The sequence below is a fragment of the Musca domestica genome, unplaced genomic scaffold (genome assembly GCF_030504385.1).
Source record: "Musca domestica strain aabys unplaced genomic scaffold, Musca_domestica.polishedcontigs.V.1.1 5, whole genome shotgun sequence".
Taxonomy (NCBI): Eukaryota; Metazoa; Arthropoda; class Insecta; order Diptera; family Muscidae; genus Musca; species Musca domestica.
Window position 1 is genome coordinate 4,770,944 of NW_026712346.1, and position 16,073 is coordinate 4,787,016.

Consider the following 16,073-nt stretch of genomic DNA (forward strand, 5'->3'; position numbering starts at 1 on the left):
AATCACATAAATATTTATGAAATATTTCTCGGAAATCATTTTGTGTGATATGTTGTTTTGATAGTCACTGATAATTTGCTGTTTTATTCAGGTACTGTATTTGCTTCTAGCCATTTTTAAAACTTTTTGGACAGTACTTAAAAAACGAAAAAAAAAACACATACTGTTGTAAAAAACTTCTCAAAAAGGATTTATGACAAGCGAAATTGTCGAAGGAAGCAAAAAGCGATAAATATCACAGTAAAAACAAATGAAATTGAAGCGGTTATATGAATATACAACAGAGTTGCTTTTGTTTTGTCCAAGCCAAAATCGGGTTAATTGACTTTACCAAACATTATTTTTTATATAAAAATGAATTTTGGTTTTATGTTTTAGGTTTTTAAAAAGTGAATAATGTACCTAATGTAAAACAAGAAAAACTTTCTAATTTTCTTAATTTACAGGGCATTCATTTTCCTTGTAATTTTAGTTGCTTTAGTTTTGGCCACCCTCGTATATATATATATATATATATATATATATATATATATATATATATATATATATATATATATATATATATATATATATATATATATATATATATATATATATATATATATATATAATATTTCGTACAAACCTTCGTCTTACCCCGAGTTAGGTTTTTAAAGAAAAAAATATTGACCACCCGTAGTTTTACGTCTCCTATTGCGATTTATCTAAAATCCTTATATTTGCCAAATAATGAAGATATAGGTTTTAAAATTATTACACGACATACTTTCCCTCCAATCCTATGTATTTATTTGGGGGCTGAGGAACAGACCACGCCTAATTTTTAATCTGTTTATAAACCAATTTTTGTTCGTTGGTAACTGATTCAGTTGAGACCGGCTGGAACTATTTGCAGATTTTTTTTTTTAATGATTTTGCCCTTATTTGTCATCTGGCTTCTGGTAGAAGACCTTTCAACTATGCATTAAAGACTAAAACTACGGGCCGGCAACGCGGACTGAGGCCCTTTTGTATGGTTCAGCTATATAAAATGGACCCTAAAAGCGTTTGACCCGAAACCCCCCTATGGGGATTTTTATCTACCAACCGAACAATTTCCCAAGTGTGAATTTCGCAGTGTAATTACTGACGATAGCGCATAGTCACCGTATAACGTTACATGTGTGTTAAGGACTTTTAACGGTTCGAAAGAATTTTCCGAGGATATGAATCCCTTTCTTACTAAATTTTAAATTCGCTCCACTATTTTGTATAGTCCTCATATTACAGTGCCTCTTCATATTCGGCATTTCACTGATTGCAGTGCCAATGAATTTTGCATTTTAAGTTTTCGTTCGATGGATTTTTTCCATATCTAGTCAACTTCATGGAGTTTTGGACCTCAGAATCGATAGTAATTTCCAAATTGAAATCCAATATGATGGTAATATGACTTTAATTTAACTATCATAAATAAAGTTTCATCGATTTATAAAAGTTAGGGACACCATAAAGTATATTAAAGAGTAAAAATCTTTGTTGATTAAATTATGTCCGTGAGCCTCTTCGTTCACCATCTGCACTTACGATAGAGGTCAACAAATTTAATATGCGTCTTTCAAACTTTGCAACGGTTTTTATATTATTGTTAGGATGATTGATGTTACAAAAGGTATATATTTATTCACATTAAGATATAGCCCTCATATAATATTATCTTCTAATATTCGTCGACCAAATGTGCCTCTTTATATTCATTATTTCATCGTATTTAATAAAATTTTCAAATCTCAGCTATCAGTACTATGAAGGTTTTTGGAATATTTTCCAAATCAAAAAGAATTTAAGAATTCGTAACTTTTAGAAGATCATGTTTTTTAAGGTATTTAGTTTTTACCAGTCAATTAAACTATACCCGACTATGTATGCGGCCGTTCGTTCGTTGAAATCGCAATGAAGGCGAAATATTTAGGTTAATATATATATATATATATATATATATATATATATATATATATATATATATATATATATATATATATATATATATATATATATATATATATATATATATATATATATACAGGGAATTATGTATTTTTTGGATTTGCTTGTAACATGCAAAAGGAAACGAGATACGAGACCAATAGTTCCATTTGATGATCTAAATAGAACCTCTTTCTGATTTGATTTATGCATGTCCGTCCGCCTCTACAAGCTTTTTTAAGACAAGCTCAGGCCGATTTATTGCGCCATGTACACGATCTTTTGCGCAGTTTTAAATTGGCAATAATTGGACCAGAATTAGATGTAGCCCCCCCATATATCTACATAACACCGGATTTTTGTATGAAACCAGGTACATAAATTCTGCCTCGAGATTATATTCAGTCGTACATTATTCAGTCGTAAATGGTAATGATAAAATCAATTAAAAAAGTTTACATGTTTTTCGAAATTTATTGTACGTTCGTATTATGTAATAAACGTCTTGCAAAAAGATAGCTGCTCCCAGCATCATGCACATTTCACTACTGTTAAGAACAAATATGATATAGTAAGATGGAAAAATACAAATATACTTACCTTGAATTTTCCTTCATCAAGATTGATAACTTTTATTTCTCGTCTACATAATACAGCTGCATTATAGGCACCAAATGGACACATTGCAGTTGGCTGTGAAATGCCTTGTAGGATGCGAACACGAGTACAGTTTCGGATATCCCACACACAAATCTCTTCCCTATCTGTGCTTATAGATGCTATAAAAAATCCCTGATGGGGCAAATTTACCAAAGCATCATAGCTTGTTTTACCGCTCCCAAGTTCGTCGCCAAAAGATTTATTAATAATATCTAGGAACGGAACTTCCAATTCATTTGCCGTTTCAAGCCATGAACGTATTATTTGATCGTCTTTCAACGATGGATCATCTGCAATTCGCGTCTTGATATAGAATTTGATAAGAGTAAAAAATTGATGACCATCGTAATTCAGTTCATACATATATTGACAGAGAAAGTCTTTCAAAATCCTTATGTGTGCATAAGGTTGAGATTTAATGTTTGCCATATGTTCGCAAGTTAGAACATCATTCATCAAATGACTGGGACCGGTTGCGTGGACCTTATCTGCCATCCACTGAAGCTCGGTAAAATAAAAGGAGTGAAACAGAATTTCCATTTTGTTTAGTCCCGTGTGGTCCTCCATAACGTTACAAAAATGATGATAAGGCAACTTTATATATTTCTCTGTGTTATAGCTGAAATAGAAAAAGAGTTACATTAGTAATTAAAAAAAATTGCCATAATAATAGATCTAAAGAATGAAAACAATTCATACTCTGTTTTTCTGAGGTAATCGAAAATGAAAACGAATCGTAGGCAGTCAATCGATGTTGAATTTAATTGGAATTATTTACGTTTACCGTGCGATATTTATTTTATTTAGGGAAATCGATAAATAAATGAGAATCGAATGCTAAAATATAAAATAATTAATAAAAAACATTTCTCAAAGAAAAAAAGCGAGTGTACCACCCAAAAAATAAAAAGCAAGTGACTAAATTTGACATTTGATATACAGCAATTTTTTTACAGAAACTTATTTGTATGAAACATGTTTCCGTTTTATTTCGAGTTGTCAAATCTAGTCACCATTCGAGTAAAAGTTAAAAAGTAAATATCAGTTTTGCCGACAGATGTATACCCTCAGCCAATGTACGAGTATTTAAAAACATTTTGACTACTGTCATTTATTCAAATATTTAACCCCTTGAGTGAGGAATGTTCCAATATTGGCCATTTCGTATCGGACCTAAATAAAAATTATATAAATATTGCGACGTGTCAGGTTTGGACTATACTGGTAACTTCCTTCACTTTACATGAGATATGTGATCATTTTTAGAAAATTCCAGGACTCAGAAGGCTTTAAGCTGATATTAGTTGAGTCTTCATATAAATTAATCCCCAAAGTTCAACATCCAGAAATTGTATACTAATTTCTTCGGCAACAAATAAATCATCTTTTACAGAAAAGGCCATACGCAATAGCGCCAACTCAAAAACCAATAACTTTTTCAGGAATCAAACAATTTAAGTGGACGCTAAGCAACTTTATACTATACTACTTTTGGAGTTCATTAAACCCGTAATAAATGTAAGCATTGTATGTGAATTTAATTTTGAGCTCTAAACATTGCCCATTGTATTTGAATATAATATTTGAATTGCTGTGGCGTTTTATCTAAATTAGATGCAATTTTTTAACTAGAGGATAATAATTTTCTCAAAAGATATATCGTTGTGGTACAGTTCCAAGAGCAGTAGGATAAAACATTGAGAGCACGTCGCACTCATATAACTTCCAACTATAGCAATTTCCAATTGTTGCAAACCTATTGCAATGGAAATGAAACCTTTTGCAACCGAAATGAAACTGTTTGCAAATCAAATACAACTAATAGTTTTATAGAAAAGAACATAAAAAAATTTATTTGTAGTAGGTTTAAAATTAAATCAACTTATTGTTACTAATATATACTTAAAGATAAATTTTTATCAACTATGTTTACAAATACTATTTCTTAATTTTTCAATTATTGTAATAACAATTTGTTCTTTATTGATTTCATAGAAAAAATATTTCCTTTCAACGCAGCATAACACTGTGTACGCGATAGAGCCTACACAACATAATGGTTTTAAAAACAAACTGCGAAGCGGGAATACTTTATAAGGTAAAATTAATAGTTCGATATAACTAAAACCAGTAAAGAAAGTCCTAAAGTCGGGCGGGGCCGATTTTATGATACCCTACACCACTTTGCTAATTTAGTTGAGCTCCACTTAATAATTAAAAGTTTTTATGGGAGAATTCAATCATACACGCTATGATTATAATTATAATTTAAAATTCAAAGGACTAAATATGCCGAAGCATTTGTATCTTTTAAATTCGGACTTGTATTGCCCATTTGGTGCGAAATTAATTTGAAATGGGATAAAAATACGTATGGGAACTATATCCAAATCTGAAACGATCTCGATAAAATTTGGCAAATATTGTTGTTACAGAGTGCATATTACGGCTGCGGAGGACAAAAATAACAAATCGGATGAATAATATATATGGGAGCTATAGCTATATCTGAACCGATTTCGATAAAATTTGGCATACTTATTTTCAGGCCTAATTTGGGTGTATATGCAAAATTCCATACAATTCGGGCTGATATTACACGTTTGGTGCACAATAAAAGGCAAATCGGACGAAGATATATATGGGAGCTATATCTAAATTTTGACCGATTATCTCAAATTTCAATGGGCCAAACAAATGTTGTTTGCAAAATTTCATCTCAATCGGATAATAAATGCGACCTGCATTTTGTTTACAAGAATACATGGACAGACGGACGGACGGACAGACGGACTGACATGCATAAATCAACTCAGAAAGGGATTCTATGCAGATCATCAAAAGGAACTATGGTCTATCTCGTTTCCTTTTGCCTGTTACAAACAAATGCACAAAGACATAATACCCTGACCACCTTGTGGTGTAGGGTATAAACATTATAATAAATTTATAGTAATAAGGACCAAAAATTTATTTATCATCAATTTTTTTTACCGTCAAGCATTAAGAATATTTAATAGGTAAATATTTTACATGTAATCAATGAACAATACATGGGTATTACAATAATTGAAATTTGAGTAAAATTTTCGGAAGCTAGAGTGATTTCCACAGACGGACAGACGGATAAATGGACAGACGAACGGACATCACTAAATCGACATAGAATTTTATGCTGATCAAGAATATATGTACTTTGTGGAGTCTAAAATGTATATTTCGAGGTTTTACAAACGGAAAGACAAACTTAATATACCCTCCATACTATGGTGGATGGTATACAATTATTTTGTTACATTTTGTGATTGATATGTTTATAATCTCCACCATAGTACTTTTTACTTGTACCAATTCTAATTATGTGTAGAAAATGAAGTTAGTGCACAATTATACAGAAAGGTCATTTAGGTATCAATAAATATGTAAACAGAACATGGTGTCAGGAGTGAGTGAAGACTAAAGTGTGCGGTCAGATAAGTCAAACAAATTGTTGAACAATTCGGTACAAACAAAAATAAATAGCAAAAATTTACAGCCTGTTCCACGATCTCGAAAGAAAATTTGTGAGAACGAAGGCTACTCACTCACTTTCGTATAAGAACGCGTTCCACTAACTTTCGTTCTTTCTTTCGCATAGCCTTACGTGATTCAGTGTTGCTAAATATTTTTTTGGAAAAATTAATCGCGAAATAAGGCAAAAAAAAAGCGCTAAATGTCTAATTTAAACGCGAAAAAGCAGCAGTTGCTCTGTCTCAACTGACATTTCAGTTGTAAACAAACAAATTGTAAATAAACAAACAAAATAAAATTTCTAGTGATTGTGTTCAAACTATTTGTGCTCTTAGAAAATAAAAAAAAAGAATATTTCTGTAGCCCTATTTTTTATGGATGATGTGGAGGAGGTTCAAAATGTGCCACGGAGGCATTTAAGAGATGCTTCGAATTTATTTGAAGTACCTAACAACCAGTAAGTATGATTGTATTTTTACATTTTTGAAATAATAAAAAATGCTTTTTTCTAGGTTTGTGGCCAATTTTCGTGTGTCGAAGGAAGTTTTCGGGCTCTTTTGGATATGATGGAAGAGAAGTGGGTGCCCGGTTGCGAAACTACCCAAATCTGCCCGATTTAAAACTTCTTCTGCTGCTTCCAAAAATTGGCACTCCTCTGGCGAACACAGGATTCTCCTCCATATACTCAACTAGTGCCCGCAGCTGTGTAGTTGATGATTTTTTCGTGCTGGAATTGAGAAAATAAAAAATATATATTTGTTGTTCACATATTAAATTGCATTTTTTTATTTTTACTTACATTTTTGTTTCTATTTTCAATCAAGCAATGTTTATGTTAAAACATTTTTCCTTAACTGTTATTATACGATAGCAAACACACAAGTGACTGATTTTGACATTTGTGTTCGCATGCGTACGCAAAAAAAAGATAGTGGAACGCAAAATTACACTGAAATGCTTACGTTTTCGTTCGCTTTGATTTTCGTGCAAATTTTCGTTCTGATGGATTTTAGTGGAACGGAAATCAGCTGTTTGTCGTGTAAAAGTTGTGCGAACGTGTTCTTTCGTTATCGTGGAACTGGCTGTTAATGTCTGCAAAATGGCTGAAAGTGAAGTAAAGTCGAGTGCAAGTTTTTCTTCGTCATTGCCGAAATTGTTCACGTCTACAAATTTAGATAGTGAAAGTGCCGCGGAATGGAAAAAATGGTGGCAACAATTTGAAATATATTTATACAAGACTTGACAAAGAGTCAGAAAAAAGAAAAGTTGCTATTTTATTGCATTCAGTGTGTGGTCGCAGCGTGAAAATATTTAATACATTTAACCTTGATATGGATAAAGCTACAATCACAGAAGTGAAATCAAAATTTGATACTTATTTTGAGCCGACAAAAAATCTAACCATGATCAGACACAAATTTTACAAATTGTGAATTACGAGAATCGTTGGTTAGAGATGTTTTTATTGATACATGAATTCTAACATGTCACACATTCGTCAGCGTCTACTACAAGAAGAAAATCATCCGTTACAAAAAACCGTTGAAATTGCAAAAACAATCATCATTGCATCAATGCAGAAACAATCATGAAAGAAGAGAGTGCAACAACAACAAATGAAAACGTCATGCACATCAGCCGACAGAGCAGAAGTCGTGGTAGAAGCAGCAGCAGAGTGAAAAAGCCTAGTAGCAGCACTGGTTCTCAACAAAAATACCATCAAAACGAACAGCAGTATACAGAAAATAACAACAACAATTGTGGAAGATGTGGTCAAAGACACAGATTTAAATGTCCAGCAATGTCAGCTAAGTGTAGATCTTGTAATGTGTATGGACATTATGCAAAATTTTGTTTGTCAGACAATTAGAATCTAATTCAGATCATAGTGAACAAGAAAGTTCAAAAGAATTATTTATTGGCATTTTAAATGAAAACAAAACATATTCTAAAGAGTCGTGGCAACTTTTGATTGCAGTCAATAACAAAGATGTAAATTGTATATCAGACACAGGTGCAGATATTAATGTCATGTCTTTAAAAACATTTACAAAGTTGAATATAAAAAGTGTATTAAATAAATCAAATGTACAATTATCAGGATTTAGTGGAAAGAGCATACCTGTAGTTGGTCAGTGCGATATCATTTGTAAAATTAATGGTGAATTAAAGCCAATTCCTTTTGTCATAACAAACATTGAATGTCCAACAGTTTAAATGAAAAAAATTGCAAAGAAATTGTCAATGAATATAAAGATGTATTTAATGGTCTTGGGGGTCTTCCTCCTGTGTGTACGTTGAAAATGTCAGATGACGCAGTTCCATGTGTTGATCCACCAAGAAAAGTTCCGTTTGCTTTGTTAACTGATTAGATTAGATAGATGGAGAACATGCAAGTAATACAAAGAGTTACAAAACCAACGTCTTGGGTGAATACTATTGTCGTAAGTCAGGAGATTTAAGGGTATGTCTTTATCCCAGAAATTCAAATAAATATATAATAAGAGAGCATTACCAATTAGAAAATATAGATGATATCCGATCGCAATTAAAAGGAGCATCAGTTTTTTCTCATTTAGATGCATATTCAGGTTTTTGTAGTCTCAAGCTAGATGAAAAAAGTTCTGATTTATGCACTTTTCAAACACCTTTTGGTATATATCAATATTTAAGGCTTCCTTTTGGAATAAATTCAACAGAAATATTCTATAGAGTCATCAGAGATTTTATGGGAGACTTGGAAGGAGTTTTAATTTTTGTCGATGATATTTTGGTTTATGGCGAAACAGAAGAAATGCATAACAAACGACTAGCAAAAGTACTAGGAAGAGCGAGAGAAATAAATCTAAAACTTAATAAGAATAAATGTAAATTTTCACTGAAAGGAGTAATATTTCTTGGGTATGTGTACAGTCAGGAAGGTGTCAAAGTAGACGATGTAAAAGCCATAAAAGAAATACCATTCCCTAAAAATAAGGGAGATTTACGTTTATAGAAAATATGTCAGAAAAAAACAAAAGTTTTAGAAATTTATTGAAGAATGATGTTGAATGGCTATGGGATGAAAATTGTTATCAAGCTTATACAATTTTAATTACAACAATCTCCAATGTCCCAGTTCTGTCTCATTATGATGAAAAATTACCACTTTTATTGTCTGTCGATTCGTCTCGCAGTCTTAATACAAAATAATAAACCTATTGCCTATAGTTCTAGAACGTTAACAGAATCTCAGGAACGTTATGCTCAAATTGAAAAGGAGCTATTTGCAATCCAATTTGGATGAGATAAATTCCATCAGTATGTATATGGTAGAAATATAATAGTACACACAGATCACAAACCATTAGTTTATTTATTTAAGAAACCATTGTATGAAATTCCAGCTAGATTACAGCGTATGATGTAAGCTTTACAAGCCTATGATTTAGAAGTTATATATGTACCAGGAAAAGAAATGTATATTGAAGACACATTGTCAAGAGCAGCATTAAAAGAGAATTATATGCCTCATTATGAGTCAGATTTAAAATGCCACGTAAATGAAATATATTCAAGTCTTGCAGTCAGCAAACCGTATTTAGAACAATTGGTTAAAGCCACAGATTCGGAGGAGAATTTACAAATATTAACAAGTTATTATCTTTATGGATGGCCAAGTAGTAAAGGTAAAGTTCCAAACATTTTAAAGATTTTATGGAATTTTCAAAGTGAAATACATGTATTAAATGAGATAGTCTTCAAAGGAACAAAATTAATAGTACCATCTTCTATGCGTTCAGAGAAAAGATACACAAAGGTCATTTAGGTATCAATAAATCTATAAATATAACACACAATACGAACCTATGATACAAAAAAGCATAATTTTCAGAAAATGTGGCATATATTTGTATTTCAAAATATGATATTGTAATGACTTCAGTCAGAAGATGTGACTAAGACCTTTACGCAAAATATTGAACGATTAAGCATTTATATGTCAAACTGCAGCAAATTCCAGCAAAAATTATGCCAGAAAATAACGAATATTCGCATGCGGCATTACTTGGGGACTGCACTCAAACGGGAACTTATGAATTTATATATCAATTATTCTAGTAATAATATAAATGTCTGTGCAAAATTTCCAATATATATCACAACGGAGTCACAAACCTAGTTCAACTGTTCGTTGGTAATGGAATCAGTTGAGAACGGCCGGACCGATTTGCATTATTTTTTTGTACAAACGTTCGTCAAGCCCAGAGTTAGGTTTTTAAAGAAAAAAATATTGACCATACCTAGTTTTACGCCCACTATTACGATTTATCTAAAATCCTTATATTTCCCAAAATAATGAAGATATCGGTTTGAAAATTATTACACAAGATACTGTTGACTTTCCATCCAAACCTTAAGTATTTACTTGGGGCAGAGGAACTGACCACGACTACTTTTTAATCTATATATATAAAAATCAATTGTTGTTCGTTGGGAATGGAATCAGTTGAGGACGGCTGTACGGATTTGAATATTTTTTTAAAATGTTCCGCTAATTCCGTGCTTGGAAAAGTGACCACGCCTACTTTTACGCCCATTGTCAAATTACAGTTAATTCGGTAGAAATGATAACAAAAACATATATATATATATATATATATATATATATATATATATATATATATATATATATATATATATATATATATATATATATATATATATATATATATATATATATATATATATATATATATATATATATATATTTTTTTTTTTTTTTTGAAAATGTCCTAATTCGTTCCAAATGGTGAAGGGTATTCAAAGTTCCGCCCTGCCGAACTTACTGCTTTTTTACTTGTTTATATTTGTCCAGATGTTCTTCTTCTGTACTAAGTCTAAACAGATTTCTGCTTTCATATTGCGTTAGTCAATTATGAGGTCTGTTGAATAAATTTGATTTTTTTAATGGATGTTATATAATATAGACAATATTCGGTTCTTATTTCACTATGACTAACTATTTTGGGTTGAAATGGTGTTGACAGCTTGAAAAGGTTATTTTTAACATGGAAATAACTTTTTTTGCATTGTTTGGAGTCATATTAACAAGGATTATAAGCATTTAAAGTTAAAAATAAATAGAACGTTTGTGTGGTATTTTCTATGCAAAATTGACAATGCACAGTTGCCCCAAGCCAAGACAAAAAAAAAAAAAACCTGAATACAATAAATTTTAACTTTAGCGTTGCAAATATTCTCTTAATATATAATTTCGCTTTTACAACTGCATTTGGCAACCCAAAGCAGAGAATGTTATTATTTTTTATGATTTTAAAGAAATTTGAAGTACTCATTGCAGTATAGTCAGATCAAACATTAAATTACACTAAATGTTAGCGTTTTATCTATAAATTTGAAAATGATTATTATGGTTAATAGTACTATCGATATTTGTGCCCAAAGACATATTCATATTTTCACTTCTAACTGCAGCAGAAATAAACTCTTAGACTCCCCCTTTTTTTAACATTTTTAAGTTGAGTTGTACTACCTATGGCATTTCTTGGAGCTCTCAAAGTTGAAAAAACTTTTAAGAGTACGAAAAAATGATTTCAGTTGCATATATCTGCAATTGTGGATCCTACTTGTGTTTGAAAATTTTTGACAAATCAATTTGTTACCCAATTCCAAAGAAGTGAAAATATGAATATGTCTTTGAGTAAAAATATCGAAAGTACTATTAACCATAATAATCATTCTATATATATATATATATATATATATATATATATATATATATATATATATATATATATATATATATGAAAACTGACGTTTCAAACGCGGTATGTCATTAAGCGATGTGACATCTCTGTCAAAAGATGGGTCCGTCGAATATGGGCAACACTGTATATATATATATATATATATATATATATATATATATATATATATATATATATATATATATATATATATATATATATCGCTTAATGACATACCGCGTTTGAAGCGTCAGTCCTAGCAGATTTTTTCCATGAACCAATACACGCCACGCGAGCGCTCTAAAATAGTTCAAATTTACAAGAAGTCAATTGTGAAAACTCAACGTGCTTTTAAAACATTAAAAAATGTGAAAAGTGCGCCTTCTAAGAACACCAATAAGCGTTTATACGAAAAATTTTCGACTGGTATGGCTTTTTCTAATCCGAAGAGGCCATATAAAAGTCGACCAAGGCGATCGGCCGAGAATATCGCTGCCGTACGAGCCAGTGTTGAGAGGTCCCCAAGAACATTCCAAAAACGCCGTTCTCAGCAGTTGGGCATGGCTCGGTCCACTTTACAACGGAATGGGCCCAAAGAGTCATGGGTCCGTCGAATATGGGCAACCCTGTATATATATATACAAGGTGGCCCGGTCCGCGTTACCGGCCCGTACTTTTAGTCTTTAATACATATATTTTAAAGCATACTCAATCACTGATCTGACTTATGTACCAGTACCATTATTATTGTATGTAATGACTCCATAGTAATTTCTACAAGCTGGCCCGGTCCGCGTTACCGGTCCGTACTTTTAGTCTTTAATGCATATACTCAATCACTGATCTGACTTATATACCAGTACCATTATTATTGTATGTAATGACTCCATAGTAATTTCTTAATAGAAATCGTCGGTTTTAGATATTTTGATTAGCCTGATCTTTTTTTTTTAATTTGAGTGTTAAAAACCCATATGATATAGAACATCTATAATTGTCCCATGTGAAAACTTAGCTCAATTTTTTACATCCATTACCGTAAAATGGTCCATATTTTTCATCATAGTATAATTCAGTGACCATGAAACAAATGTTCGGTCCCGTGCTACTTTCTAATATTCGTAATTTTTTTCATGCTTCTGCTACAATTTCCGACTAAATGAGTTTCAGATTGACATTTCGTAGTTTATTTCATATAGACCTACATCCAACATGTACGTTCCTAACCAATATTCTGTTGGGGGTTAGGTTAGGATAAAGGATGTGTGGCTGTGTAAAACAACCACTCCACTCGGAGACCTATTGGCCCATTGTGATCATCCTTATTTAGAAAAAATGAATGTGAAATAAGTTAGGGGGCTAGAGTAGAATATAGATAGGGAATAAAAGAGTTAGTGGGTTTGTATCCACGGTGTGGTCAGCGTGTCGTCCTTAGCCATTTTAGTCTTAGAATAACTGCTGGCTCGGTTGCGGAGAGGCATGACAAGTCGGGCAGAATTTGCTTACCCAGAAGCCTATGTCTTACACCGATAAGGGTAGGACAGTGACAGAGTAAGTGTTCCACCGTTTCTGTTTCTTCCTCATCTTGGCAAAGCCTGCAGCATTCAGTGTCGTCACCCCCCCCCCCCCATTTTGAAGTCATGGCCTTTATGTTGCAATGACCTGCGATTAGAACCACCACAAGCTTCCAACTTCGTCACCGGCCAAATCTTTTTGGAGATGTTACATCCCCTTCCAGATAGCCAGTTGTTTTGAAATCTCCCAAATTAGTGATTATGCAGTACTTGAAAGAAGTGACATAAAGGTGGCTTCACTGAGGTCTCAATCTCTAGATCTGCTGACTCACATCTGCGTCTGGCCAATTCATCGGCAAATACATTGCCAGACATGTTGCAGTGTCCAGGAACGCACCAGAGCTTGACATCCGACTTAACCTTTTCTAAGGCATTCTTGCACCCCAAAAATGCCATACATTTGATTATAAAAGAATTTAGAGCTTTTAGGGCCGCTTGACTATCGACATATATAGTCACCGGTCCATCCCGTTCATTGATTCTGTTTTCCAGCAGCTCTATGGCCATTCCGATAGCAAAAATTTCTGCCTGAAAAACGCTACAATCGCTGTTTAGCCCCCGTTCCACTTTCCATCTTTGAACCATCAGTATAGACAGCTATACCGTTAAAAGGTGGAGTGCCACGGGACCAGATATCCCTGTTTGGTATGCGGATGTCGAGTAATTCAAAGCTGTGCCTGGGGAGTATATAGTCACTAGCTATAGCCTGAGTACTTACGTTTTCCACATATTTAAGAATGACAGAGTGTCTGAAGGATTGACTCCGCCATTGCTCCAATTCTGTTGCGGGTTACAAATTAAATAGTTGCGAAAGTGGACTTGGGAGTACACTAATGTCGGGACTATACTTAAATAAATGCCTATGTGGACAATAATCTGTAAGATGGTTCTCTACCTCAGAGTAGCCTAAATACAATTTTTTAGCCAAATCAACTGGTGAATGTGGTCAAAACCAAGATGAGCTCTATCCGAAAATTAAAAATTTTATGAGAAGAGATTTTATATCGCCTTAGAAACGAATATGCCAAATATGGCCAAAAAATGAAAAAAGTATAACTATATGATGGTTATACCAAAAAGTGATAAGTTTTTGCAAAGATGGTTTCTTCTCAAATTACCAAAATTAGTATGAACAAGTAAAAAAGCAGTAAGTTCGGCCGGGCCGAACATTGAATACCACCATTTGCAATGAATTTGGAAATTTTCAAGAAAAAAATCCTTAAAAAATTCTGTTAAAATTTTAAAAATACGGAATATAGCTGTTACGACGTGGACTTACATAGGCGTTGTTTGTAAGCCACTACCATATTCAAATTTCAAAACTTGAAATAAACGGTGAATAATGTAGCTAAAATCATCAAAATATCGTATATAGGGAGGTACCGTTATATCGGAGCTGTGCGAAGATATGAACCAGCATAGACAATTTTCTGTCTCAGGCTGTATATATATATATATATATATATATATATATATATATATATATATATATATATATATATATATATATATATATATATATATATATATATATATATATATATATATATATATATTTTTTTTTTAGCCAAATCAATTGATGAAGGTGGTCAAGACCAATATGGGCCCTACACTAAAAATGATAAATTTTATGCGAAGAAGTTCTCTACCCCCTTAGAAACAAAAATGCCAAATAAGGGCCAAAAAATAAAAAAAGTGGCCAAGACCCCAAAAATAGCTTAAATCATAGATGGTTATACAAATATGAAATCGGGTTGTACCCTTATCCGTGAGTTATGATCGATATTAAGACCTGCAAAAGCGATTTAAGGTATCTTGAATGTTTGGGAAGAATTTCTGGAAGGATATAAATCCTTTTCTTACTAAAAGTCCCATTCGCTCTACTATTTTGTACCCTTTAAATTTGGTATTTTACTGACTGATTGTACTCCCAAAGAATTTTACATTTTGAGCTCTCATTGGACGGATTATTGTCACATGCTTTGAAATGAGCCCCATTAGACTGTTTCGGTCATTTTTGGTTGTTTAAATGTGTTTGCATCTTCCAGCTGAACCACGATGTAGGCCCTGGAGTTGAAGGGTAGATGTCAGTTAACATCCTATTTTGAACTTATTTCATTTTTTTATTGAAAAATTGTATATAGTGAAAAATTATTCTTTATTTTGTTCACAAAAAATCCACTGAATTCAATATGATAATACAAATTGAAAGAAATTGACAAAAAAAGAATAACAAATTGAAAAAATTGTCAACTTGTTCGCTGATTTTTTATAGCAAATGTTTAAAGATCCTTACAAAGTTTGTCAATAGAATGTACTATGTATTAATATTTGAATTCAAAAATTAAATAAACAAAACACTACAAATGTACATTAGAAAAAAGTAAGTCAAAATGGAAAAAAAAAATCATGCAAAATAAAAAAAATGTTAATATATCACATTTTTACGCGATTTTTTTTTTTTGAATATCATACTTTTCGGAGAGGAGAGAATTCAGAATTTGCGTGAATCGTTAAAATCAGTCCAGCGGTTCTTAAGTTATAAGCGTCCGCACAACTTTCTTTTATATATATAGATGTTTCGGTTGGCCACCCGAACTCAAGCGCAGGCCAT

General features: G+C 32.3%; 1 protein-coding gene across 7 annotated transcripts in view; it reads right to left on the reverse strand.

Annotated features, from left to right (window-relative positions):
• LOC101898348 (uncharacterized) overlaps nucleotides 1-16,073 on the reverse strand; it is a 335,007-nt gene that overhangs the window by 185,914 nt on the left and 133,020 nt on the right. For all 7 annotated transcript variants that reach the window (XM_059128040.1, XM_059128042.1, XM_059128041.1 and 4 more), the window contains one exon: nucleotides 2,566-3,244. In XM_059128040.1, coding sequence (XP_058984023.1) covers nucleotides 2,566-3,244 — 679 coding nt within the window. The remainder of the gene's footprint in view (nucleotides 1-2,565; nucleotides 3,245-16,073) is intronic.